This window comes from Aspergillus nomiae, assembly GCF_001204775.2.
Source record: "Aspergillus nomiae NRRL 13137 chromosome Unknown contig00013, whole genome shotgun sequence".
Taxonomy (NCBI): Eukaryota; Fungi; Ascomycota; class Eurotiomycetes; order Eurotiales; family Aspergillaceae; genus Aspergillus; species Aspergillus nomiae.
The window spans coordinates 170,231-197,040 of NW_015378068.1; the positions used below are offsets into that span (position 1 = coordinate 170,231).

The following is a 26,810-nucleotide window of genomic DNA, read 5'->3' on the forward strand; positions in this document are numbered from 1 at the left end:
AGCTCAGGACAAGACCATGAGATAGCTGAGTCTGGTGTTTCGCGGTGCTACTTCGTCTTCTGCTCTCCCTAGATTCTCCCCGCAATGCGCGCACCGTCTCCGCTCCTGCGGAGCTTGAGCTCCAAAGCGTCGCTATCGCTGCCTTACTCGCGACGACTGCTCACGCCTCGCTTTCCAATTACAATTTCCTCTAAAACATCTCTCAGGACAGTTGCAAGCTATACGCATCCGCATCATGCCTCGGCCATATCGGTTCTGCCCACCGCGGTGGACACGTCCTCGCCGGATTTCAAGGAGAATGCCGAGCAGATGAAGGAGCTCGTAGATCGGATGAGCAATCTACATAGCACCATCTCACAGGGTGGGCCACAAAAAGCAAAAGATAAGCACATTGCCAGAGGCAAAATGCTCCCTCGAGATCGGGTGACAGCCCTGATCGATCCTGGCACATCGTTCCTGGAGCTTTCCCCGCTGGCCGGCCACGAGGTGTACCCAGGCGAAGACGTTCCCGCCGGTGGCATTATTACTGGAATCGGAACCGTCGAGGGCGTAACATGTATGATCGTGGCCAATGACAGCACTGTCAAGGGAGGCACATACTACCCTATCACCGTGAAGAAGCATCTCCGAGCACAAGCAATCGCTCAAGAGAACAAACTCCCCTGCCTCTACCTCGTGGACTCCGGCGGTGCCAACCTCCCTCATCAAGCCGACGTATTCCCAGACAAGGAGCACTTCGGCCGCATCTTCTTCAACCAAGCCCGGATGAGCTCAATGGGTATCCCCCAGATCTCCGTGGTGATGGGCCCCTGCACAGCAGGAGGTGCCTACGTCCCAGCCATGAGTGATGAGACCATCATCGTCGAGAACCAAGGCACCATTTTCCTGGCAGGCCCTCCCCTCGTCAAAGCCGCCACAGGCGAAGAAGTCTCCGCCGAAGACCTAGGCGGCGGCCAACTGCACAGCACCATCTCCGGCGTAACAGACTATCTCGCCGTAGACGACGCCCACGCCCTCATTCTCGCCCGCAGATCCATCGCCAACCTCAACTACCCCAAAACCAGCGTGCCCCTCCAGCTCGACGATAGCACCATCAAAGAACCCCTCTACGATCCCAACGACCTAAACGGCATCGTCGGCACCAACCTCCGCCGCCAGATTCCCGTCCACGAAGTCATCGCCCGCATTGTCGACGGCAGCGAGTTCGCCGAATTCAAGCGCGACTATGGCACCACCCTTGTCACGGGCTTCGCGCGCATCTACGGCCACCAGGTCGCATCGTCGCCAACAACGGCATCCTCTTCTCCGAATCCTCGCTGAAGGGAGCCCACTTCATCGAGCTCTGCGCCCAGCGCAACATCCCCCTCATCTTCCTCCAGAACATCTCCGGCTTCATGGTCGGCGCCGACGCCGAGAAGGGCGGCATCGCCAAAAACGGCGCCAAGCTAGTCACGGCAGTAGCCTGCGCCGATGTACCGAAGTTCACCGTTGTCTTTGGCTCCAGCGCCGGCGCAGGCAACTACGGCATGTGGTAAGTTACACACAACACACACACACCCCCCAGGCAAGCCAAGACAACCCAAGAACAAGAAAGCTAACATATTACGTGAAAAAAACAGCGGCCGTGCCTACTCCCCGCGCCTAATGTTCATGTGGCCCAACGCCAAAATCGGAGTCATGGGCTCTGAGCAGCTCTCCTCGGTGATGGAAGCAGTCGGACGCACCGCAGACCCAGCCCTAAAGGCTCGCATCGACCACGAATCCGAGGCGATTTTCTCCTCTGCCCGACTCTGGGACGACGGAGTCATCCCGCCTGCGCAGACGAGACGCGTCCTTGGATTGAGTTTGGCGGCGTCGTTGGGTGGAAGGGTCGATAAGGATGTGCAGACGCGGTTTGGTGTTTTCCGGATGTAGTTCACTTACTTCACCATATACTATCGATCTATTCTAGGTCTAGGCCTAGGGCTAGTATGTAACTGGATCTGGGGGCGCGCTTTTCTTTTCTTATTATATTTATATCTATGTCTTCACCTTTATATCGAGGTTTGTATGACGTATGGTGGGTTGGTATATTAGAAATGGACTCGTTTTTTTTTTTTTTTTTTCTTTCTTTCCTGATGCAGTTTCTGCTATGTTAGGGGGGTTGTATGTGCTATGTCAGGGTGAAGGATAGGAGGTCGGTCGTGAGGATAGTTAGTTATCTTAAGTTGCGTGCTATTACGATAGTCCCTTAAATTTACGGGGAGAAAGGAAGAGCGAATAAAAAGAAGGAAAAGCAATATTGCATTCTAATAATCTACCCTGCGTTAAACAGACTACCACTAGTTTCGAGAAGAACGGGAAATTGATCAGGGGAGTGGAAAAGGGGCAAAGGGAGGAAAAGGGGGGAGAAATCGGAAGGAATAACGGGTCAGATAAGGCACAAAGAAAAGCAAATAGGGAAGGGAAAAAAAATCCAGTAGATAGAGAGAACGCAGGAGGGGGCTAGGAAGAAAAGAAAAAGGAAAATGTGGTTCTTTTCCTTAGTAGGGTTGCTTTTATCAACTCGCAACGAACAAACGGCGGCGTAGTCATAAAACGAACTGTTCTATACCAGTCAGGGGGGTGGTGAATGCCAATGCCGAGGGGGAACGAAGAAACGTGCAACTTTTTTCTCATTCCTTAAAGTAGAATAACAGGTGAAGACTGATCAACAGGAAGTCAGACAGAAAAATTTGAATGGTTGTGAACCGACATATATCTATCATTGGATGGGCATATGATGATTGAAAACATTAGGGTGGGTGAAGATATGTAGTATGTATGTGCAGATAGGATCGGAGCCGGTGGCTCGAGAGATGCGTCGATAAGATGTGAGGTCACTGAGGTGGACTGGTTCAAATACGATGAGCGAGTCGTTGGTTCTTCTGCACCTCCTTCATTTATAACATTCGTTAATTTATAGAATCACACAAGGTCCTTTACGTTTCGTCTTCTGTCGTCGTTCTCGCTTGCGATCGGGCCGGTTCGTATTTTCCCGCTTGGGTGGTTCGTCGCGACCCTTGGAGTTGCCTTGCAGGTCCTTCCGGATGATCTGTCGGCAGAGGTCAATGAAGACCTCGTTGACGTTGGCTCGTCGGCGAGCCGATGTCTCATAGTAGGGGGCGTTGCCCCAGCTCTGGGAGAGGGCGAAGGCGCGAGCACGGGGCACCGCGCGGTCCTCCTCCAGGTCGGATTTATTACCTACGATGACGATGGGGACTTTCTCGTCATCTTTGATGCGGATGATCTGTTCTCGTAGTTCGGACAGCTCGTTCAACGAGGACATGCTCGTAATGGAAAATACCAGGAGAAACCCTTGGCCCTGTTTCATGTAAAGCTCTCTGTGAATCAGGGTTAGCATGCGGGTCTGAAAGGGAGTGAGTGGTTATGTGTCACGCAGTAGTGGATCCCAGTGGACTGCAGAAGTGGGACGGAATGATGATTTACCTCATGGCAGCTAGGGCGGTGTTAGTGGAAAGGACAGAGCCGTACCGTTGCAGGGAGACTTACTGAATTGTTCTGTTCCTGCAGTGTCAAGAATTTCCAAAATGCATTGTCGCCCCTGTGGCAGTCAGTAACACAAGACCTGTTTGGGAACACAATCCACTTACGTCTACCTCGATCTGTTTGCGATATGAATCTTCGATCGTCGGGTCATAGCTCTCAATCCACACATTTTGGACGAACTGAGCTGTACAGTGTAAGTGACAATTGTCCCTCAGGCGGAATGACCCATGAGTCAGGTCAATGGACGAGGCAGAGGGTATGTACCAGTCAGACAACTCTTTCCCACTCCACCTGTTGCGCACGAGATAGCAGATATCAGCGGTGGACCTCAACGATCTTCGGACGTAAGATGATGCCTACCAGCGCCGAGCACGACAATATGATATTCCCGTCTGTATCGAGCGAAACCATTAGCATCCGGCGCGCGCAAGAGGTTCAGGGCCAGGGACCCGATGCGGGAGGAACGTACTGCGGCCGCATTGAAATAGCAATTGCAGTTCCCGCTCAATCAACTCCGGTTATTTGATAAGATGTAGCGCCTCGAAACGATCGGGACGATGTGATGCTTGGTTCAATCGATCTCTTCCAACACAATCTCTGTTGTACCGTAGATCCTGAATCTCCACCAAAGAGTATGATGCGACGATGAAATTCACGCAAACCGGCCCAGATCAGAGGAGTAGATAAAGGATATACTTCGTTAATTTCGTGTCTCGTCAACGGTAGAAGATCTCGGTGGTGAATCGCGATTGCAAGCAATGGGATGGTCTGATACTGGGTCCTTTGGGGGCGGGGGTGGGCTGGAAGAGCAAAGGCAGCGACAACGCGATGCGTTACATCGGTCTCAATGCCAATGCCAACCAATGTCGCGGGTGGTAGAGAGGGAGGGGGGGAGTTGGGGTAAATATGCAGGCCGTGGACTCGACAGCGCCACCGAACCTGAGGCAATCACTGAATCCGAGTGAAGGGTCAAAGGGGGTCGGAGAAGACGAGCGCAGGAAAAACGGTTGATGTCAACAGAAATTCGGGTGGATTTCCGGAGACTAAAGACCGAACTAGAAGCTAAGTCAGCGGGTGTGGGGAGATTTTTTTTTGTCTTTTTCTTTTTCTTGTTCTTTTTCATATGAGGAATTGGCAAAGGGTGGAAAGGATCCGAGTCGGAGGGTTCATGTCAAAGAAAAAAAAAAAAATGAAATGAAATGAAATGCAATGAATGAGATACAAAAATTGTAATTCCCTTGTTCTTTTTTAATTTTGTGTTTGTTTTTTTTTCACCCTGAGGTTTCATTTTATTCAATTGGGTCCCAATCACTGTATCCTTTGGTTCATTTTGGGAGACAACTTCAACATGTATAGTTCTTTACCTTTTTCTTTTTTTCCTAGTTATTTCTTTGATATTATTCCCTTTCCTAACGATTTCCTTTCTTTTCCCTTTTCACTTTTGTCAACATTCGAAGCGGTGTGAGCGAAAAGAAATAATAATAATAATCAGTTCCAAGTAAAAAAGAATCAAATAAAATAAAATCAAACAAGAAAAAGGCTTCCCAAATGTGCGCAACAATTGGCACGAAACCTTAAGCCAGCAGCGTTTAAACCTGGAAAGGATTAACTCTCGTGGGACTTTCCTCAATCAATCGCTGCCAGTCCGATAATGGTTTAGAGAACCCTAGAAAACCCCCCTTTAGTCCCAGTCGTTTGGCGCTTTTTCATTCTTTCTTTGGGTTCATTCCGGTAAAAGAAAAAAAATAATGAAAAATGAAAAATGAAAAAAGAATAAAAAATAAACAAATATAGAAAATACATCCACTATCAGTATTCAAGGGGGTTGGGTGAAATACCATCAATGGGTCAAGAAGGGGAGAAAATCAACCGGGGAAAAAAAAAAAAAAAGGAAACAAGCCAACAAACAGTCATAAAAATCTAGAAAGAAAGAATAAAAAGAAAAAAGAACACTATCTATAGAATGCTTATGGTATCCCTTCGTCTCCCTGGAGAGAGTCCCGGTGGTTGGAGATCCTCAAAAACAATAGTCATTATGATCTCCAAATCAAGGTCACCTGGCTCGGTTTTGGGGGAACCCCATAATGCCACCAGGGTATCTGCAGGAGACGAAAGGAAAGCATTGAATTGTCCGACTCGGCCATGACTCGGCTTGCCAATCATTGGAAGTGATGGTCGTGATGATCTGCTTTCGGAGCTCCATCCAACCATTCCCAACCTGACCGATTGACAAAAAAGTCGAATGGACTATTGAAAAGAACGACGAGACAGGACTAGAGAAACAAAAACTGCCCAAAAAGAAAAGAGTAGACAACGTACCAAAGCATGGATGAGTGCAACCGTTGTCCTGTCAAATAAATTTAGATCTCCCTTGATGGACGGGAAAGCCTTAGCTTCTAGAAATATAGACCACTTCAGACAAGGGGGGGAGGAATCGCCCTCGAGATATAACAACGTCCCATTTAGCCTATGATCAGAATCCCTCTTTCCCCCCCTTCCCCTTCTCCGTTCCTCCGTATATCCTGAAACACCCTTCGGCCTCGACCAATCGCTTAAGCTAAACGGTTCACTTTACCTGTCACCTTTTTCCCACCCTCGGCTCTCCTGCACAAGAAAACCAACTCACCATCCCTCCTCCCGGACGAGAGGGACTGAGTCCGGACCAAAGACCTGGCCACCTCATGCTGTCAGGCACCAAACAAACCAATGGCTGGACTCTCGACCGGGAGATCCAGGGAGCGACGATTGGGCGCAAGAAGTACGACGCAGGGTTCATGTGATGGACCGGTCGATAGGTCTAACGGGAGGCATTTCCAGGAGGCAAACTCCAACGACATATGTAACTTGATACCGACACTAGAGGGGTAGGGGGGCGTTGGCTCTGACCAGTAGTCTAAATGAATGCCGGGACGTCAGTTCGACCTTAAATCAATGTATCACATTCGACGGCCCACACGGTGTGTCAAGCGAGGTCCAACGGCGTTCGACTGGTCATTGCCCTCCTTCTATGGCGTGAATGATATCATAATATGAGATACTATAGCGGCCTCGGGTTACGTGCTGTGCAACAAACAGGCCATGGCTGTTGCAGTCTGGGTCGAGGAATGCAAAGGAAAAGATGAACAAAAAAGAGAAATATACACTAATGTGAGGTATTAACAGACACCATTATAGACAAACCAACCGCCGTCCGGGTACGCGCCGGTATATACTTCGCACGAATCATATAACTCATGCTATCTAATGGATCTCTATCGCCTAAATCGCGATCGCATGCCCCGCATCGCCATTGATCAGGCCCATCACCGGCCCCTCAAACTGGGTGATGCCGCTATACCGTTCGAGAGCCTCGAAGACATGGCTGAACACCTCTTGCTCTACGTCTGCCGCCCACAAGAAATCGAGATGTTCGTACTTCGGGATGATCTTGGCCGTGGTCTCGCGTGGAAGCTCTTTCAGCATAACGTTAATGTCCACGAGGCTGTCATTGCCTCCATACAGAAGCACAATGGGCGTCTTGATGTTCTTAGTAGGGTACTTGACCGGCTTATAGAAGCGCTCGCTAGCGACAATGCTAAATGGAGCGTGGACTTCGTCGTCGTAGAATTGAAAGTTTTTATGCCGGATGATCTGAAACCAATGGACCACAGATTTGGTGCTGGTCAAGGAGAATAGATGTAGGTATCCCGCTAGCTTTTGCCAGCGACTGATGTTCCGGCATTTCCAGTTAAAGAGTCCGTCAAGACACTTGTCGATAATCTGGACAAAGATAGGCGGGTAGAGGACCGTCTGCCACATGGTCGTGGAACTGAGGATGCTCCGACGGCCGAACAGAAGGAACAAGAAATTCGGCGAGGCCTTCATCAGCGAGTCAACGAAATGGTTTGGCAAGCCTGTAGGTGCCATGGCGGGCGCAAGGGCCACGAAAACATCGACCTTCTGGTTCAGCAGTGGGTGGATAGATAGTGTCGCAAAGGCTTGAGCGGTGCCCTGCGAGAACCCGACATACGACAGAGAAGGCTGGCCCGTGACATCCAAGATATAATTGATGCTGTCGGGAATATCGTGGAAGGCAAACTGATCGATGGAGAAGTCCCAAAATTCGTTGGACCCGGGCGAGAACCGCACGGACTTTTTGGAGTACTTGTTGCCGCGATTGTTTCCAAACCACACGTCATAGCCCCTTTCCACTAATTGAAAGGGAAGACACCGTTGTTCTTCTGACAAACACACCCAAACCTCACTGCACATCATCAGTCCATGATGGAGGAAGACAACCTTCTTCCGGACGCCCCCTTTTCCTTGATTGACGCGCATCTTTTCCTCGCCGCGCCGGTAGGCCAAGCGGTGTAGGCCGAGCAGGTAGCCATCGCCGGTCTGGACAATATGCTCCTCAGTCTGGTAACCAAACAGAGCGCATATATCTACGAAGTCGGAGGCCTGTGCGACTGCGGCGGCGATCCGTTCTTCTTTACTGCGCTTGCCTTCATCCTCGGGAGTTATAAATAGGTTGAAAATAGTTTTCGACCGGTCGTAGAAGAAGTTGATTACCGTTTCAGCTGTCTGAGGTCAGCGAATGATTTGAGAACGTCAACGCGACTTCATCTAACTTACGAAGACAAAATGTAATTATATGTATGATCCATTCGAGCAGTACCAGAATCAAAGAAGCGAACAGTGCTAGATATTCAAACCAAAACAATCGTCCAATCACCGGCATGCGCGCCATGATGAAGGAATTTATCGCTGAGGCTTTAGGACCGGAAGGGGAACAAGTCTATTGCACAACCCTGGGCCTGAACTCCATGATGGGGGACGAGGCAGAAATGCGCCAGGAAGCGAAATGAAGGAAGATCCCCGGAACCCCAGTAAAAGAAATTCCAAGAAAGGGCAGCGCTCAGACGTCATCTGCATTTTCATGTGATAGCTGCTTATCTAATCCGGGGATGGCCCCATTTTTGCCTTCGTTTCCTGGAGTCTAATTTTGCGCCGGACAAGTGATTGGCAGGTCTTCCTTCCTCTGCCTTGTCGGCTGGATCCCTACCTGTAAGCAAGATGCCGAACTCATGCAAAGACATCCGTGAGTACTGTCCAGCTCTCTCAATTCTCGATCCATTCGGGGCGACCGACCGTCGCTTCCGGGACCAAGACCCGAACCTCATGCTTAGCCTGCGGCCAACATATTTCCTACCCTCCATAATTGAAAGGACGCCCCTAATCTAACTATGCTTTGAAATAATATTATAGGGGATGCATTGGCCCAATGTCTCCAGGAATCCGATTGCATCATGGTGCAGCGCCACACTCCCCGTGAATGCTTGAGCGAGCCGCTAGTTGATACACTGCCCATGCGATGCCAACAGCTGCGGAAAGGGTTCGGCGAGTGCAAGTGAGTTATGCATATCCTCGGCGGAAGACCTCTGAAATGCTGAAACCAGGCCTAACTCTTAATTTTCAACCAGGCGGGGTTTGATCGATATGCGCAAGCGATTCCGCGGAAACCAGCCACTCGCGGGCGCCAGCGAAATGGAAGGCGGGAAGCGGAACAAGCCTGAACAGTTATATGCTGGGAAGCCTGCATTTGAGTCTGTCAAAGAGATTAGTGGGGATGAGGTCCAGATGGATCCTGAGAAAACAAGGGGCCTGTGAGGGGATGTTTCGATGCTGTCTCAGTGCCGAAACCCACCGTTCCTTATCAGAAGTCATTTGACACATAGCTGGACTCTTGTATTTTCGTTCTCTTGGCATGGGTTGGAGTTTGTGGAGGGACTTGTACGATTATAGACCTCATGATTCTGGTGTACGATCTACTGTACATACTAGGTAAATTGATATTCACCGCTACCAACTACTTACTCTTTTGAGTGCAAAGTAAGCCAGGCTGGCGCAGGGATACTCTGGAGCATACTGCATGAGAGATAGTCTACCATTGGAGAGAGATGGTGAGAAGAGATGGATGATCTCGAATAGTAAACATTCATGAGTGCGAGCTTCACAGAGTAGATTCTCAATCATAACTTTACATCAGCCCTGGCGCCAACGCGAATAGGAAATGCGAATGTACTGTTTGTACCAGGCTGCGCTTTATATCGCCTTTACTCTGGTATTCGCTCTACTTGCTTGAATTAGCCATCCTAAAGAGTCGTTCGTCCTGTTCCTTGGATCCACCGTTTGCAAAGGCTTGGTAGCTGAGAATGGCAGCCTGACGGTGACTGTCCTCCTCAAATATACATCCTTCCCTGCCAAAGCGCAGAGACCCAGTCGCTTCTGAGTTACACTCGATGGCGAAGTTCAACGGGCACCCACAGAAACAGGTGTGAATCTCATAACAGGGCTTGTCACATCTGTGGCCACATCGCATCTGTCGATTACAGACCTCGGTGCATTTGACTTGGTCATGGGAGAAACTACCAGTCCATACGGTCAGCTCTATTATTTAGATGTTCAGACGGGTCGTGCAGCTCAATTTACCTATGACATGAAAGAGGACATCTGTGTCCACAGGCTAGATGTTCATTGCAAGGGAGATCACATCCCCCGTAGGCAGCGTCCCACTCAGAGGGATCTATTGAAACTGGTCATAAGTAGAATCCACTAAAGAGGACGTAGGATGTACGAACCTTTCTTGTATATCACATTTCCATGCTTAGTGCATGTTAAAGGTAGATAAAAACCAAGTCTTCGTTTTGGGTTCTTGCCCCCCATCAGGGTCACTACTTGCCACCAAAGGGGATCCGCATCAGCAAGTGTCGTCGAGTCTCCAAAGATATAAAAACCGCTCCTGGCACGCGAAAGTGCAACACAGACCCTGTTCTCTATAGATAAGAACCCGATGGTAGGCCGGCCGCTCCTCACCAATGAGAGAATCACTACCTCGTTTTCTTCTCCCTGAAACGAATCGACAGTCACAACATTCACATACTGACCCTGAAGGTAGGAATTCTCCTTGAACAGTTTGAGAAGCTTTTTTCTCTGGCCATTATAAAATGTCAGCACCGTTATATCCTTGACTGCAACACCGTTGAGCACCAGGTGCATGAAGAATCCTATAATCATTTCCGCCTCCTTCTCATTATACTTCGAAGACAAGCTGTCACTGCTTTCTGGCCAATTATGAGAAAAGAAGTATGATCGTACGTCCCCCATTCCTGGTACTTTTGGGCGTTCGAGCACTGACTGGTGGTCATGAAGCTCGCCGTAAATGGGTTCCAGCAATCGTCGTATCTCTGGCGCCATCCGCCTCTGTCTTCTAAGAGTCTCGTATTGGATCCCGTTATTCACAAGTCTTTCGAACATTGAAATATCCAGGAAGAACGGTTCACCCTGAAGGTCCTTTACCGAGCAACTCCCTCTGAGCTGCTGGTGATCTCCTACAAGGATCATATGTTGAAGAGAATCGAGGCAGGCAGCTGCTACCGGTGCTTCGATGGCTTCCGCTGCTTCTTCTATCAGAGCAACCTTGGGTTTTAAGCTTGATATAAGAGCTCGGTATTTGCTAAGGCCCGTTGTTGTCATCCCAATCAACTTGGCATCCCGGAGGAGGTGATTGTCCCGTTCCCACTTTCCAATGCGGATGTCTTTGCAATTGTTTGTGTTAAGTGTAACCAAGCTTTGGAACTTCGGCCTGATTTTGTCTTTGAGCAGCTTCCGAAGAGTATTATATACTCCTCCACGTGCCTTGACAGGTACCTTCCAGAGGTCGGGCTCCCTCAGATACTTCCGGCTAGCCTCCTCGGAGGCTGAAGTATTTTGTCCGCAGAATCTTTCCCGAATACAAATGAACGGTCCTTTGAGAACTTCATGGTCGTCCTCTTCATTTCCTTGCTCGGCTTCTAATTCTTTCAGCTGCTCATATTCCAGGTCAATCTCATCTTCTTCGAAGCCAAAATTCTCAGTTGAGTAGTGTACTTCGAATGGCACCACTTGTTCTCCAAGCCAGGCTAGTAAGGGGTTGCCATCTTCTTCGTTGTTGGGGCGTATCCAGTCTTTTGCCCCCTTCGCAAGAGAGTCACATTGTGTTGCGGTCAGTAGGCCATACTTTGCGAAAAGCTCAGGTGGAAGGGGAGTGTCATCGTTCTCGGCACTGAAGTTCTGCAAGAGATCGGCAATTGTGTGATGGTATTTACTATATCGCCTTTGAGCCTGTCCGAGAATACTGCCTTGGATGGCTGCAATGGGTTCATTTTGTCGGACGGCAAAAAGGGTACGCTTTTTAATCTCAAGGTCATTACTTCTGCCTCCCAAGCGAATGTAGTCACTCTGGAAATGAGAAACGTGCCTCAGGAGCTGATCTAGAGCATGGTTTGTCTGCGAGGCCACAATTATAGGTGGATCCCCTGGATTCATATTAGAGAGCAAAATCCTCAATGCAATCACGGAGACGAATGTTTTGCCGGTTCCTGGAGGGCCTTGAATAACGGCAAGGCTTTTTGTAAGCATTTGCTGTAAAGCCCTCCATTGGGTGGCATCCAGATCGCCTGTTGGGTATTTAGGCCAGTTTTCAAGGATATTAACCTTGGCTTCTCCTCCAGGTGGACAGATAGCAGACTGTACGTCCACTACTGGATCTGCTTTGACATACTCGGGAGTATCGGTATTAGGATGGAGGAAGCAGATCTGCTCGGCGAGTGGAAACCTGTCGAAACTGTTAGGTTCAATTCAAGACCCTTATAAGGATAGAAAACCTACTTTTCTCGACACATTTTCTGCAAAGCTGTCATCGTATGTCTCATGGACTCGAAGTAGCCATCTCTGGCTTCAACCATAAGCCATTCTTGGTGAGGATCGAACTCTGCATCCACAGGCCGCGCGAAATAAATGTCAATCTCTGGAGGATGTTGCTTTATACCACTTAGTGGTCGGGCTGCCACGACAGCAATAACACATTTGTTTCTGAACGAATCATCCGCCGGAGAAAGAGCAACAATGGTGCCTGATCTTAGCCGCTTAGAATATTCCCAGACAATATTCTTTCCTGATCTAATAGTCGAAAATTGAATCCGAGTCGCCACGCCTTGTTGTGTAAAAGTAATACCTACAATGTACACCTAGACCCACGAATTAGACGATCCTCCCCCGAAGCTGAGAGAGGAATAGGTACAAACCTTCTCGTAGATTGATATGGTATTGGTGTCTCGCATCTCTGGATCCTCTCGAACGTACGCTACAGCGTCCCGTAGAGGAGCGACTGCGTCTTCTCTCAGTAACTCATAGTGGGCTTTCAGATACTCTTCCTTCGAGCCCCAGGGACCCTCGATCCGGTTTGGCAGCAGGTCAACGAACTCAGTCTCAGATCCAGTTCCCATTATCTCATCAGGTGATGGAATTTCTGGATTTAGAAGCCACGGCTGGGAGTTATCGAGGGCTTCCTCAGCGAAGTATGCTTTCACGTCTTGGTTAACGGGGACAACGGGGATAACGGGGCGAACAGCTGGTTTCGTGGATTGTTTATGAGGCGTGCCATTACTAGGAATATAAGAGTCGCTCGATGGTTTCATGTTGTATAAGCTGCCACTAAGAAATTAGTTCGTTGTTTAGATGATGGTGGTGGTGACGGTGGTGGTTCAAGGTGAGTTGTTCAGGAAACGAGAAAGAGAAAGTGAGGTTGGCTCGTTTGTACTCTCCCAACAAGGCAGGCAATTCAGGAACCAACAAGAAAATTTAGAGAGCGTTGACCCCCAGTTTATGTAGTCGAGAACATTCTGTAAAGCTACCTTTGTTTTTTCGTAGAGAGCCCAATTCGATGTTAAAGAACAGTCTGTCAAGATTGCTTGATTCACTAAGTTGAGGAGCTGTATCGGAATCTTCCAAATCAGCTCTCAATCGAGTGTGAATGGAGGAAATCACAAATGTAGATTCATATCTACTAGTCACGTCCTTCCAAGAGCTTCTTTCTATTTCAGAAGAAATGGTATGCCTTGCTCAAAGGACGCTTTTATTTGCCATACTTTACCCATTGAGCCAATTCTTCCACTGTGTTCTCGAATGCACGCCCCTTGAAGATATGATGGATAACGAGATATATCTACATGTACAAAGTGCAACAGGGGAATAGATAGCAAGAGGCATGAATGATTTCAATCTGAGAGGCGAAATTCTGCTCAATTAGTGGTCAGTCCCTTTAATTGCTATGGAATAAGGTAATAACCATAACTATTTGTTCCTGTAAGAGTTGTCACTGTACGAGGTCGTTACGCTACCTCGTCAAACAATACTTGAAACATCTCCTCTTCCTTTCCTTCTCCTTCCTTCAGCAATACTTTTCGTCGTAGAGGGATATCTATACCCAACTGTTGTATCAAACATACCAGAAGTTATAGTTGGGTTAATATTGACACTAGCCAAGTCAGGAAAGACGTTTCCGCCTCAGGCAGAAAGTGGGCGGGCGGGCAACGTGACTGATGCCGGGGAAAGAACGATAAACGGATTTGGAGATAAAGAAAGGCACCGTCTTCCCGATTTCAATATACTTCCGCCGCAATACCATAGCTTCTGCCTTGGTACCCCTGGGCGCAACATCTGTGCGACTGATTTTACCGCCTATTTCCCATTGTCTCTAAAGTCCGTGCGAGCTATCAAGCCATGAACCCTTGAATTGCGGAGGTTCCCACCGAGAGATGGGCTATTGAGATAGAGCTCTTTGTTCGCTACTTATATATACACTTTATATGGTATAGCTTCCAGCTTCGAGATCGCGTGCTCTAGAAGAATCGAGCCTCGAACCTTCACTGCTTGAGACAATGGCTTTGCTAGGGGAAGATGATGATGACAGAGATCTTGCTGGTGAGCTTCCCTGCAACACCGTTGACGATGGTCGCAGCAGCCTAATGATTGGCGATGTATAGGCTCGCAAGATGGTAGCTCCGATAATGAAATGGATGACACCCTCCGGGACGCTGATGATGGCGGCAACGACAATGACAATGATAACGACAACGACAACGAGAACGACAACGACGCCGACGCCGACGCCGATCAAGACGCCGATCAAGATGCAGATACCCAATCCAATGCCAGTCACGTATCGGATAGCGCTGGTGTAGCAACCCAACCGAACGCCGATGTCGAAATGACCACGACCGGCCCAGTGAACATTGTCCATGATTCGGTTTCTGTGTATCATCCGCCAGTCCGGCCCGAATGTCTCACTGCCTCTACCTACGATATAGTCCCTACGACGGCTGCGCCCCATAGTACATCGATTAATGCGGTGACGGCGACTGCAGACATGAGATGGGTATTTAGTGGCGGCTCAGATGGATATGTGCGGAAGTTCAATTGGGTGGAGTCGATCAATAGCAAGTTGATGTTAACTGTAGCGCAACGGCACCCCTTTGTGGACAGCGTGATCAAGGCGGGCGTGGTAATGACATATTGGGAAAACATGGACGGTAACACTCTGTCACCGGTATATTCTTTGGCTAGCCATAGTGAAGGGTTGTGGTTATTGTCCGGCTTAGAGTCCGGTGCCATTCGCCTACAATCTATCCGCCATGACGAGGGCAAGGAGATTGCTCTGCTAAAACAGCATACTTCAGCCGTGTCAGTGTTGAATCTGACATCGGATGAGAAATCATTATTGTCCGGAAGTTGGGATAAGCGAATCTTTGACTGGGACCTGAACACGGGCCAGACTAGGCGCTCATTTGGATCCAGTGCCAGGCAAATATCAGCCATTGACTTACGGCCTGAATCTAGTCTTCCAGTCCCTAAGGATACTGAGACACCGCTTCCTAATGGGACTTATTCGTCGAATTACCAGGCGAGTGGTGGTAATAGCTTCGACTTCATGGATACGTCGAACGACCAAGGCGGTGTTGGCGACACATCAAACCCGCAGGCGGGCTCACCGGCAGACTCACTTTTCGGTGGAGCGGATTCGTTGTTCGGGGACGCAGATGGCACCGCAGGCGAAGGTGCAGGCGCATCAGGAAATGCCTTTGGCATAGATGAAGATGATGAATTTGGCAAAGCTCTAGCCAATGGCACCCTCCCCGACGCCGATGCGCCCGGTGAGCCTGAGCCGTCAGATCAGCAAAATGGTGCTCCAGAAGCGCCAGCTCCAGTTGATACAAGTGCCCAAATCAAGGAGGAGACCGTGGCGCCTCAGCAACCAGAGACTCGTGAGTCAGAGGCCGCCACTGCCTCGTCGCAGCCTGTTGTGAACGGGCTGCCTCACGCTGAGGAATTGGAACCTGTCCTCGAGAGCCAAAATGCCAGCCAACAAACAGAGTCTGATAAGAATGTTTCCGATAACACCTTCCTTGCCGCATCCATAGACGGCACTATCCGAGTATGGGACAGACGACAACCGGACCCTGTTGCTCGCATATCGCCTCGCAATTCCCCACCTTGGTGCATGAATGCATGCTGGTCTCCTGACGGTAATTATATCTACGCCGGCCGTCGAAATGGAACTGTAGAAGAATTCAGTCTTCACAAGGGCTTACGAGACCCTGAACGAGTTTTCAAATTCCCCCAGGGAAGTGGGCCTGTTACGGCTCTCAGGGCGATGCCTAATGGGCGACATATAGTCTGGTAAGCTTTTGGCAATGTTGATCGCACACTGAAAAAAAATATTCCATGAGCTAACCCCAACTTCCAGCGCCTCCCATGATATTCTTAGATTATACGACCTGAAACACGAGCAAGTCGCTCGTCACTCAACAGTCCCATTCCTTATCATTCCCGGGCATCGAACAGGCACTGTCTCACAGCTATACATCGACCAAGCATGTCGGTTCATGGTCTCCACAAGTGGCAATAGAGGCTGGGAAGGCAGTACCACCGAAGTCTTACTGGGGTACGAGATCGGTGTTCCTCGGTAGTTGGCTGTGGATTTGTATACTATCTGTATCTCTGGCATGCTTCTATGCGTGTTGCTGGGATGCTTTGCTGTTTGATGTAGTTTTGACGCATATACCGGCAATGTGTTAATGATAGCGCTGTGTTGAGTCATGTTGAAGACACGACTGATGAGTTATACCATGATATTCTTCCAGGTTCACTATCTTGTAAATACTGAATGAGATCTAGTAACGTGTACTGGCATGTAATTCCGTACATGTAGCCAACCGAGGAGAGAAACTATAATAAAGAAGAAAAGTACAATATGCTACAGTATCCATATGAAACCACAAACACCAACCCGATATGTCCAAACCAAACGATAACCATGCAAACCAGAAAAAAACAAAATTCATAATCATAGCCCATGATCATCATGCACATCATCAAAATCAATCCCCTCACAAACATCATGTTGCCCCGCCCTCCAAGGTCCAAACAACGAATTCCTCGCCCAAGAAACATGCCCGTCCTCATCATGCTCAAAGAAAACGTACCCAGGCTGCTCCTCCCTCTCTGCGCCCCAAGGCCCCGTAGCCAAGGACCCGAACCCCGGCAACGCGACATTCGGCACATGCCCACGCGCCTCGACCTGGCCCGCGCCCACATTATTAACAGTCACCAGATACACAGGCGGGAGAGCCACATCGCGATCCGGACGAAGCGGCATCGGAATCCAGGCCTCGTTGTTATACGAGTCGGGCCTGTTCTTATCATGTCTGCCGGGCAACGGCCTGGAAAGAAGCATGGCGTCCAATTTGGCCGTGTCAAGCAGCAATCCGGGTGTTTGGACGTAGAGGACAGAGTCGTACTGCATGAACTGGATCTGGCCGAGACGGAGGAGCTTTGTGTCTGTGGGGGCGTAGCCGGCGCTGGTGGCGGCTGTCATGTCGATGGGGAGCAGCCAGATGTTGTATTTCAGGGAGGCTGTGCGCAGCAGGGAGAGGGCGGTTGAGACCTGGGTGGTGAGCTTGTGGGGTGGGGTTTGGTCCCATTCTTGGGGGTACATGAAGAGACGGTCTTGGATTGCTGTGTTGTTGGTGGAGAGGGTTTTGAAGAAGAGGATTGCGGAGCAGATGTTGGAGGGATCTGGCGTGGTGAGGAGCTGGAGGTAGGCATAGCTGCCGCCTGGGTGATCGTTGTTGTCTAGGAGTGTGCGTTTTGTGTTGGCTCCATGGTGGGTGAGGCCGTGGATGGGGTCTGGGGGTTGCGGGGGTTTGATGGCGTGTTGGATGCTGCGGACGGATTGTTGCTGGAGGACGTAGCCGGAGAGGAAGAGGACGAAGGTGAATATGCAGATCACTCCCGAGGAGAGGATGACGGAGACCGTGGAGGATGTTAGGAGGACCATTGCTGGTTCTGCATTGGTATGTGGTGGGTGTATACTTTGGATGGCCCGTTGGTTGTAGATGAAAAGCACCGTAGATGGGACACTGTGGTACCACGACTGGGATATATATGGTCTTTCTTTTAAATGGCAATATAGTCACTCGTACACTCGTCAATCATGCAACTCATACGTCAAAATCCAGATGGTGAAGACCCAACCGATCACTGAACCTGTTTCATCTCGTGTTTACAGTCAGCCGGTTGGCGGTACGACTATCGATAAGGGCCGGTCTTGGCAGAATCCCGACCGCCAAGACAATCGCCTCAACTCCGACATCATTCAGTTCAATCTTTCATCTGCATCATTGTTTCTCCGCAAATCCTTCACCTCGCCCGCCAATACACCCCGGAAAACATGGCATCCCACCGCGCTGATGCCAGCTCCCTCCTTGACAACCGCGGCTACAGCGGTCCGTTAGTCCGCGGTGTCAATCCAGCCACTCTATTCGAAAAAGCCGTGCGCGACCGCATCACGGACTCCTACTACTGGAAGGAACAATGTTTCGGATTGAACGCAGCGACGCTGTGCGATCGCGCGGTTGAGCTGACCTCCATCGGAGGAACGTACGGCGTCTCCGAGAAGCCTACACCATTCCTCTGTCTCGCATTCAAGATGCTACAACTAAACCCGGACCGGGACATCGTACTGGAGTACCTAAATTTCACCGACCCGGTCAACGACGAGGAAGGGGAGCAGACAGCCACGGAGCAAGCTGAGAACGGCGTGGTCAAACAACAAGGTGACTTCAAGTACCTGCGGGCTTTGGCGGCGTTTTACGTCCGTTTGACATTCGACGCGGTGGATGTGTACAAGACGTTAGAACCGCTTCTTCTTGATTATCGAAAGTTGAAGCGGCGGGTGCGCGATTCAGTCGTTCTTACGTATGTGGATCAATTCGTCGATGATCTCCTCACCAAGGATCGTGTGTGTGGTACGAGTCTGTGGAAGTTGCCTTCGCGACAGCAGTTGGAGGATTTGGATCTCTTGGAGGAACGCATAAGCCCGCTGGCTGCTGAGTTGGAGGAGATGGACAACGAAGATGAGAGTGAGGAAGGTCAGGCTAGCGATGCTCGGTCATCTGATGATGCTGGCGATGATTGAGACGGCCACTGGCTAGCTGCGAACGTCCTTTTGGCTCTGCCAAATATTACATTGGTGTTGAGCTTCTATTGCCGGCTTGGTCCCAGAGGCTACGGCTACTCGTGCAGACTCATGACGGTTTCCAATGAACCGTCGTTCTCATTGAGCTACCCGCACCCTTTTAATAGGTGTGGTTCTCATTTGAGCCCGCTACCTTACGTGCCCTATAAGGCAGTAATCGAATATGCCTCGAGCGTCGTGACACAGACGCCACGGAATTATCATCATCCTCTTCAAGATGGGTTATATGGGAACATTAACTATGGGAGAGTGGGACTCTGCGGCTCGGAGTCGGGAATTGGAAAAACGGTATTGCTGCTTGAGAATAGCACCATTTCTGGTTACAATCTGCAGTATTCGGAGATACCCCATCATCTTTGCTATTTAATTGTAAAACATTTGTCAATTTCACTTACAGATTATGTCCATTGTACCATGTCCCTAAATAACTTAGAACGCAAACAAATAATCTCAACGTGGCTGCCTCGCCCAGTATCACCGAGTCTATGAAAATCAGAAATCATATCAAGGAATACGGAGTTGGGGAAGAGTTAATGAGCAAATGGCACTAAAAGCCCTGTTGGCGATGCCACTTCTTCTGCCAATTTTGATACCATGGACTGTCATCCAATGTAGCTACCTCCCAACCACTGGGCACGAGCCCATTCTCTTCTTGTTCTTTTGCCCATTCTTCAAGCTTGGGAAGTATAACATGCTCCACGTGCCAGGTATTCTTATACTCCATTATACTTCTCTTGCCCTCCTTCAAGACCTTGGTTATCAATGCGGGCACGCCAGGCTCGTCCCGGAATTCAGTCACAGGTGTGAACAGTGCCTTGAAGTTGAATACGATAGATCCCGAGAGAGGAAGGCGGCGGAGTGTTTGCCAGTCCACCCTGAGATAGCAGTCCTCTAGCTGGATATTGGGATCTTGGTAAAGTCGGAGTTTCTCATGAGGGTCCCCTTTGGGCATATACAACGGCTGCCCGACTTCAAGGCCCCAAGACCCTCTTTGTATCGGTTTGTCGGTCGGCATTTTGGTGAAATACCTGTGTATTTATCTGTGAGTGTACAGTTATTAAGATGTTTTGGCATTTTACGCACCGATCCATGGAGAATTGCATCTTCTCTTTATACTCTGGAACTGGGTCATGGATCTGATGAAGCTGAAGTCCGATCTTGGTGCCGAGATCCCATCCCAAAGAAGAACAGATCACTCCAGCACGCAAAAAATAGTTACCCGTTGTGTCATCACGTAGCATCATACCGAAGTCCTCGGGAACATTGTCGAGCAGGATCTCAAGGGGATGCTTGGATCTAATATCCTGTTCTATTCCCAAGATCCTATTCTGTAGGATGCGTCCGTCCGCCAAGGAAAAGTATTGTGGATAGCGGGCGCAGATGAACTGCAGAACCATTTCCATAAGCTCTTTACAGGCCAGCTCTGATCCGGGGAGCCAGCCTAGGACTGCATCCCCATACTTTGCGTACAACTCCTTCCGTTGCGCGATCCGCTGTTCGTAGGTGTTCTCGAGTTCTATCCACCAATTCGTTTCTAGTTTTGTCAATGCTACCATGATTGTTAACGTATTTCTCAAGTTATGTGGCGGCACTTGTAGTCAAGATATGAGCAAACTTACACATTGTCTGGTGGTAACCCCATCTGAACGGCCGATATGGCTGGGTAGCGCTTTTTTAATCTCACACTCGAGGTACTCTTGAGGCAAGGGAACACCGCTGAGCTTCGCATAGTCTGGAAAGTCCCCTAAGGCCTTAATTTCAGCTATTGAAAACCCCGTTGGAGTGTATTTGTCTTCCTCGCAGGACCTATAGTCCGTGGTCATGGGAAGGATGTGTTTGAGAACCTTCTCTTCGCTGACTTCATTGATCCCTGTCGTAAATTCCAGTGCTGCAGCGAGTGCCTGACGGCCCTGAGGTGGTAGAACATCTGCACACTGCACTGTTCTCTTCTCCGGTGATAGCGACTGCGGTGGGGTCCCATCTCGGAGGTTATGAAGCTTTGAGCGAAGCCAAACTGGTATGATTTGCAACCCAGTCAGGGCGTAACATAGCCCAGTTAGTCCGAAAATAGTGAGGCACACCAACCACATATTATCTAGCCGATCGAGTGCGTCCATAATGCCCTCTTAAATGCAATATGGTGCACTAAACGAAATTATATGAATAGTTTCGCTGTCACAGGCTCAAATAATGCGAAGTCACATCTGTATCGTATCTCGTACGTAGACAAGAGTGTCGAGTGTCCAAGATATGGATGTCAGTGAAAGTTTCAGCCATAGAGGCCACAGGGAAGTAACCTTGATTTAATACTCTAAGAGGGATATGTGGCCATTATGGAAATCAAGGATTGGCGGGATTCGCAGCTGGTTTGGGGATGCCATGCGGAATCTCCAGCCTCTCAGGAGCAATGTAACCGAATGCTTTACTTCGTTCGGTGCGGAGATGCAGATAAAAGATAAGGATACCTTCCCGTATCGAGTACTTTGATGCGATCGATCTTGATAGGGGAGTGCGGTACTTCTGAGAAGGTGTGAGGAGCCAATCTTCGGCGTCATAGAATTGCAAGGATGTAATATTAGAGGCCCGTTTCACCGACATATGCCATACATTTAATAGCCACAGATCGGGTCACATTTATGTAGAAACGATGTAGCTCGAGCTAGATGCATGCGCCCTATGATGTAAGGTAGTAGAGGCTCCATCTCTCCCTTCACGTGAACATGCCATATCAACAGCGGCAGGACTTCGTAAATTCATCTGGGGCCAGTGAGCCACCTTTCCATTGTCCCAATATCTGGTTCCGAAGCATAGATGAGGGGAGGTACTTACCATGAATAAGTGGCGATAATTAATGATCAGCCATGAAAATGGTCTTCCAGTAAGATTGAACTAATATAGTATGTGAGGGGATGGATTACGGACTGAAATGACGGAAGGAGGAAAGGAAAGTGCCCACCTCCGCATTTCCCGAAAAGGGAAAAGTATCCATCGTCATGCGTCCAGGGCATGGCTCAGTCACAGCCCTATGTGCGTTCATATAACTACATGTATATAAAGCTACTGATATCCCTAATCTATTCAAAAAGTTTGTATCTAATAACATGGTCAGTCAGGAGCTCGGAATTGCTCTTCGCAAAATGGATACTTTATATCTCAGCGAGAATGGTAAACATTGGCATTGGTTCATTAGACCACTCAGGACATCTAGATTACAATCACACTCTGACTGTTTTTCAAGAAACGAAGATTAGTATCACGCATTCGCTTGGCCTTATAAGGATCACCAGGAAGCGGCATCCTGGCGAATCGATCCGTGGAATCATATATGACGCCACGACCAGAATATGAGAGAAGAATATTGGTGTATACCCTCATAGCACTAGTTGAAAAAGCAAGCACCACGTGGTCACTGCCGATTTCTTGTCATGGGTCAATTAGACTTACGGCGTCCCATTCGACCTGAGTTCTAGGACGCCCGCTAGAGTGTTCTACCTTGTGGAGAACAAACCAAGATTCTTAGACATTCATAGAGGGCCATCGGCATCAAACATCGTCTTCATACTGAAGGTATCTCTCAATGTTCCAACGACCTATTTTCTTGACTATGTCCACAGGTGTTTGGCCATTGGCGTCTCTAAGGTGTAAGATTGCCCCGTTCTCAAGCAGCACTGCAAAGGTATCGGGTGTCAAGCGGCTTGCTGCCATATGCAGCGGCGTCTTGCCATTATTTGTGGATACGTGGACATTGAATGTGTCATGAGAAAGTAGAAGCTTCACAACTTCTGGGGAATTGTCTCGGGCTGCGTAGTGTAGCTCGGTCATCCCACCTTCTCCTGGTATGTTCGTCTGGATTCCGCGCTCTAGAAGAAACCGAACAACCTCGTAGGAACCATGAGAGCAGGCATTGTGGAAGGCAGTCTCATTCCGTCTATTTCTGACGTTTATATCAATACCGGCCTCAACCAAGATACGAACAATAGCAGCCTGACGATCATGGTCCTCCCAGAGTTGAGTAACTCGAAAAAGGGCCGTCTCACCTTCAAAGTCCTGCAGGGAGAGTAGGTGAGCATATTTTTCCACCAAAAACTCCAGCACATTGGGATTGTCATTCCGTACGGCTTGGTGGAGCACAGATCCACCGTTGCGACATGTATGGTCCAGATCGACCTTATCCGCAATAAGTTTGAGCGATTCGAGGTTACAGTAGGGTATGATACAGATCATCTTGAGTTGAGGCAGCAATGAGTACATCTCCAATCTGGCGCCTCTTTCAAGCAACAGCTCCACAATCTGGGTATGCCGGAAACCAATTGCGAGACCTAACATGCTAAGTCCAGTCACATCGTGGGAATCCGGACTGACCCCTGCATCGAGAAATCCTTTGACGGCGTTGATTTTACCGTCTTCAATGGCATCTGCGAGTGGCTGACGTGGCAGTTCGATCCTATATGTGAGCCTTCGGAACCGACAAATGAACGGGCATTCGCGAATATATGATCCTGAGTATCTTTCAAGGTATCGAAAGTAATCCTTTCCATTGGCCAGGGCATATCCCTTGGCAGCCTTGGACAGTGACGGGCGTAATATCTCGCTGAGCCTTCGACAAGTGCTAGCGAGTTTCCCTAACGATGGTGGGTCAACATAGACAACAATCATATCGATAAGCTCAGCTGGCAAGCTGTCCAGTCCACGAGACTGACTCATCTCAGTCTCAACTGACGTTGTAGACGAAAGATGTGTAAATTAAAAGCTAAAATCAAGATAGGGTCCCAGAAATCTAAAACGTGTATGCAGTGTGTCGTCGCTAGTTTGCAATCTACTCACAGTTTCTATATTGTGCGAGCGATTGGCTGACCATATATACTCCATTAAGCTACTAGTTGCCAAAGAATATGTAGAAGTATAGAAACTTCTAGGTCTCGTCACTGTGCAGCCTTATTGAGGATATCTCTTTGTGATTGATTAACTCATGTTGTGAACAATCCTGTTGCTGGTATTTATCAGCCATACAAAGACTCTATGCAGAATTCATCAAGTAGGACACTCATTCAACTGAGATGACTACCCACACCCAAGCACACTCAATGGGTAGGTACGAAATACCCTGGAGCAAGTGTGGAGATAATGTCTGGCAATCAGCGCGGCATATGATGGACTCACGGGTCCCAGTGTTGTGGCAGGAAAACATGTTTGTTACATTGCTTTCCCAATGGAACCTCCTCTGAGAAGCATGGGACATTGCACAAGCAACTCAGTCACGGTGGCAATATCACTGATATGTTGGAAGCATGTCTGGGGACTCCTCATACTATGAACATCGAATACTGGATGTGAGGCTAGCGTGAGTGACACTAAGGTCCAATCCCGAAACTAAGGCTGATCAGCCGGCGGAGTTCCGCGGCTTCGGATTTCCCCATCAAACCAGTTAATTAAGCAACAGGAATGATCCTAACTACATGTGGTACTGTGTATAGAAATGTATGTACTTATCGCAGCTCGGATTCATTTTCTCGCCGGTGTGGGTCTCGCCAGTCAGCCTTAATGTCTCATTTTCAAGTTTCGCAGGATTGACCGTATGTTTTCAACGCCGAGCATTCAGTCACCACCTACTAGTCTCAAGCTGAAACCATCTGTAATCATACAGAAGTGGCCAGACTGGGAGGATGACTTAATCATTATAATCCGATGGTTAGGCCAGTGGGCATTGCAAATCACCCGAGATCTAACGAACGCTAGATTGACGGCTCCATGTAGACCCATATAGTCAGTGATGCTTAATACATATCCTGCTAATTCCATTATTATACGATTACATATTGGGCCATCCTCAATTGATAAGTAGTAATGTATTTGATTGAATTGCAAACATCCAGCCCGCACGCTTTACAAATGCTCCGTATGGCCCTAGCAAGTATACAACAAAATGAAAAGGAACAATATAAAAATATGCATGGAGAGAAGACACTTCGACGAAATTAGTTGTATGTACTTTGGGATAGCACACTTGCATGTGCTTTCATGTACACGATAAGGTCGGTCAAGGGATGAGGCTGATGGAATCGAGTAAAGTCGGCCGACAGGGGGACGACTATGTGAATGCGTGGTTATATCGTGAGACGTTGACAGCTGCCAGCTTTGATACAGACATTCATAGCTGTCTAGACTGTTTCCCAATGGCAAGACAATATCAAGACCATGCAGTTGCGGGAATACTTGCAAGTCCCTGTAAGCATGGAACGACGCCCGGGAGTCCCGAGCCTGTCAAGTCCCAGATTTTGGTAGATGAGGATGTGACAAAAATGGGTATCATAAGACCGCTATATTCGCCGAACGCGCAAATCGAGATGACAAACGAAAAAGTGAAGACAGAAGAAGTAGCCAGGATCTCTCGTGGATCTTATCAGTCGGGGTTCGTAAGCTAGGTATAAGGTTAGCCTTGTCAAGCAATCAGTCCACAAAATAAGAACAATACTAACCCGAAGAACTGGCCGAGAATAGTCTTCATTGTCCTGAAGCGACACGTCACTGTCACGACGGCCGCCTGCGTACAGTACAGTATCCGTTTTCAAGCGAGTATCGGTAAACGTTGGTAGTCTTGAGGATCCGGCAGATAATGTATGGCTATGGGTATCCGAGAATGCTCGATTCGCGACGCTCATCTGAGACCCTTTGCTGTTTCTACCATCCAGCAAGCCATTTGAGACGCTTGGACTTGGGCTTGTCGAACGCGCTTGGCGTTTCTTGAAGAAGATCAAGAAGAAGATGGCTATAATAGCAGCCAAGCCGCCGAGCGAGCCGACTACCACGCCAGCAATTGCGCCTCCACTTAAGCCCGAGCTGCTACTACTATCCTTCTCAGACATGCCGGCACTTGAATCTGCCGTTGGCTTTGCATTGGGGACCGTGATCGTTTTGACTTCTCCGGCAACGGTTTCGATTGATTGAGTTGAGCTCGTTGTAGGTGCTTCTGTGGTTTTGGAAGAGTCCGTCGATTTTGTCTGTGAAAGGTTAGCACTCTAACAGCAATAACAACCGTTTTGTGAGAAAATGCGATGCCATGACCCCCATCACCCAGCTTAGTATCTTGGTCAACGTGGTCATCTCATTCTGTACAAGAACGAAGCGGCTTCATAGAGAGATCAAAGCTGGCGGAGTTGATGGGTTGGAAGGGAACTTTGCTTGGGTTGATAACCAGAGAGAAAAAATCTACTGACCGATGACTCTGTAGTAGATGTCGACGTGCTCGACGAAACAGTGGCTGTTCCCGATGGCGAATGCAAGTTCATCTGGATATAAGCGAAAACACCCTTGGACGCACTTCCACAACTATCATCGGGATACCCGGGACACCCTGTATCACACTTCGTCGTATCAACGTTGGTCGCTTTGTTGGGCGCAATGTTCGAACACCAACAACTCTTCCCTTGAAGAATCCCGAAAGCATAGTCGGAATTACATGTGTCTGTACAAAGTCCATTTGATTGATACACACTGACATCTGTGAAGGTTAGAAAAATTCTAGGGTACAAGAGCACCACAGAAACATACTAGCAGAGTTCGAAGCTCCCGTATTCACCGAAGAGCAATATGTGATATCCGAAGCAGCAAAGGCCCGCCAGGAGAACAAAGTAAATAATAGCAGAGCCATGTTACGAAGCATGACGGACATGGTCAGATAGCGGTGTATATGTGACAGCAATGCGTGCGTCCTTTTCCAGCTATGCGGCACCAAGTATAAATCGCGGCCTCGGCCAAATTGTGAAAGGAAAACCTCCCTCCAAGTCAAAATAGGTGCAGGCTCGGTTTTAGATCGGTCGCTCGGTCGGCAGGATATACAATTGCGACTATTTGGCCGGTATCGACTGACGAGGATTAATAACAGTGG

The 26,810-nt window shown here is 48.8% G+C and overlaps 11 protein-coding genes across 11 annotated transcripts; 4 read left to right on the forward strand and 7 right to left on the reverse strand.

The window, feature by feature from the left end:
- Window positions 1-84: 84 nt before the first annotated feature.
- ANOM_001264 (putative 3-methylcrotonyl-CoA carboxylase, beta subunit (MccB)) lies at window positions 85-2,081 on the forward strand (the record flags this gene model as incomplete). Its single annotated transcript, XM_015546521.1, has 3 exons — window positions 85-1,272; window positions 1,323-1,531; window positions 1,620-2,081. 3 exons carry the CDS (start codon window positions 85-87, stop codon window positions 1,912-1,914), a joined length of 1,692 nt encoding a protein of 563 aa, XP_015411435.1. The 3' UTR covers window positions 1,915-2,081.
- An 857-nt stretch (window positions 2,082-2,938) lies between these two features.
- On the reverse strand, window positions 2,939-4,008 carry ANOM_001265 (putative RAS small monomeric GTPase (Rsr1); the record flags this gene model as incomplete). Its single annotated transcript, XM_015546522.1, has 6 exons — window positions 2,939-3,362; window positions 3,469-3,478; window positions 3,532-3,583; window positions 3,633-3,712; window positions 3,889-3,920; window positions 3,998-4,008. The coding sequence occupies 6 exons, from the start codon at window positions 4,006-4,008 to the stop codon at window positions 2,939-2,941; spliced, it is 609 nt and encodes a 202-aa protein (XP_015411425.1).
- A 2,778-nt stretch (window positions 4,009-6,786) lies between these two features.
- Window positions 6,787-8,257, reverse strand: ANOM_001266 (sterol esterase; the record flags this gene model as incomplete). The annotated part of the gene is made up of 2 exons (XM_015546523.1): window positions 6,787-8,087; window positions 8,143-8,257. The coding sequence occupies 2 exons, from the start codon at window positions 8,255-8,257 to the stop codon at window positions 6,787-6,789; spliced, it is 1,416 nt and encodes a 471-aa protein (XP_015411426.1).
- Window positions 8,258-8,558: 301 nt separating this feature from the next.
- On the forward strand, window positions 8,559-9,205 carry ANOM_001267 (PET191 family protein). Its single transcript, XM_015546524.1, has 3 exons — window positions 8,559-8,608; window positions 8,776-8,917; window positions 8,991-9,205. The coding sequence occupies exons 1-3, from the start codon at window positions 8,584-8,586 to the stop codon at window positions 9,175-9,177; spliced, it is 354 nt and encodes a 117-aa protein (XP_015411427.1). The 5' UTR covers window positions 8,559-8,583; the 3' UTR covers window positions 9,178-9,205.
- Window positions 9,206-9,640: 435 nt separating this feature from the next.
- On the reverse strand, window positions 9,641-13,025 carry ANOM_001268 (putative DEAD box helicase involved in nonsense mediated decay; the record flags this gene model as incomplete). The annotated part of the gene is made up of 4 exons (XM_015546525.1): window positions 9,641-9,935; window positions 10,451-12,163; window positions 12,217-12,575; window positions 12,633-13,025. 4 exons carry the CDS (start codon window positions 13,023-13,025, stop codon window positions 9,641-9,643), a joined length of 2,760 nt encoding a protein of 919 aa, XP_015411431.1.
- A 1,242-nt stretch (window positions 13,026-14,267) lies between these two features.
- ANOM_001269 (WD40 repeat domain-containing protein) lies at window positions 14,268-16,355 on the forward strand (the record flags this gene model as incomplete). The annotated part of the gene is made up of 3 exons (XM_015546526.1): window positions 14,268-14,310; window positions 14,373-16,065; window positions 16,133-16,355. 3 exons carry the CDS (start codon window positions 14,268-14,270, stop codon window positions 16,353-16,355), a joined length of 1,959 nt encoding a protein of 652 aa, XP_015411432.1.
- Window positions 16,356-16,732: 377 nt separating this feature from the next.
- On the reverse strand, window positions 16,733-17,725 carry ANOM_001270 (uncharacterized protein; the record flags this gene model as incomplete). Its single annotated transcript, XM_015546527.1, has 1 exon — window positions 16,733-17,725. One exon carries the CDS (start codon window positions 17,723-17,725, stop codon window positions 16,733-16,735), a length of 993 nt encoding a protein of 330 aa, XP_015411400.1.
- A 393-nt stretch (window positions 17,726-18,118) lies between these two features.
- ANOM_001271 (PRP38 family protein) lies at window positions 18,119-18,865 on the forward strand (the record flags this gene model as incomplete). Its single annotated transcript, XM_015546528.1, has 1 exon — window positions 18,119-18,865. One exon carries the CDS (start codon window positions 18,119-18,121, stop codon window positions 18,863-18,865), a length of 747 nt encoding a protein of 248 aa, XP_015411399.1.
- A 607-nt stretch (window positions 18,866-19,472) lies between these two features.
- On the reverse strand, window positions 19,473-21,042 carry ANOM_001272 (heme-dependent oxidative N-demethylase family protein; the record flags this gene model as incomplete). The annotated part of the gene is made up of 3 exons (XM_015546529.1): window positions 19,473-19,953; window positions 20,009-20,474; window positions 20,541-21,042. 3 exons carry the CDS (start codon window positions 21,040-21,042, stop codon window positions 19,473-19,475), a joined length of 1,449 nt encoding a protein of 482 aa, XP_015411398.1.
- A 1,426-nt stretch (window positions 21,043-22,468) lies between these two features.
- Window positions 22,469-23,629, reverse strand: ANOM_001273 (F-box domain and ankyrin repeat protein; the record flags this gene model as incomplete). The annotated part of the gene is made up of 1 exon (XM_015546530.1): window positions 22,469-23,629. One exon carries the CDS (start codon window positions 23,627-23,629, stop codon window positions 22,469-22,471), a length of 1,161 nt encoding a protein of 386 aa, XP_015411397.1.
- A 1,696-nt stretch (window positions 23,630-25,325) lies between these two features.
- ANOM_001274 (ER membrane protein (Wsc4)) lies at window positions 25,326-26,594 on the reverse strand (the record flags this gene model as incomplete). Its single annotated transcript, XM_015546531.1, has 4 exons — window positions 25,326-25,343; window positions 25,402-25,923; window positions 26,140-26,423; window positions 26,474-26,594. 4 exons carry the CDS (start codon window positions 26,592-26,594, stop codon window positions 25,326-25,328), a joined length of 945 nt encoding a protein of 314 aa, XP_015411396.1.
- Window positions 26,595-26,810: the final 216 nt, after the last annotated feature.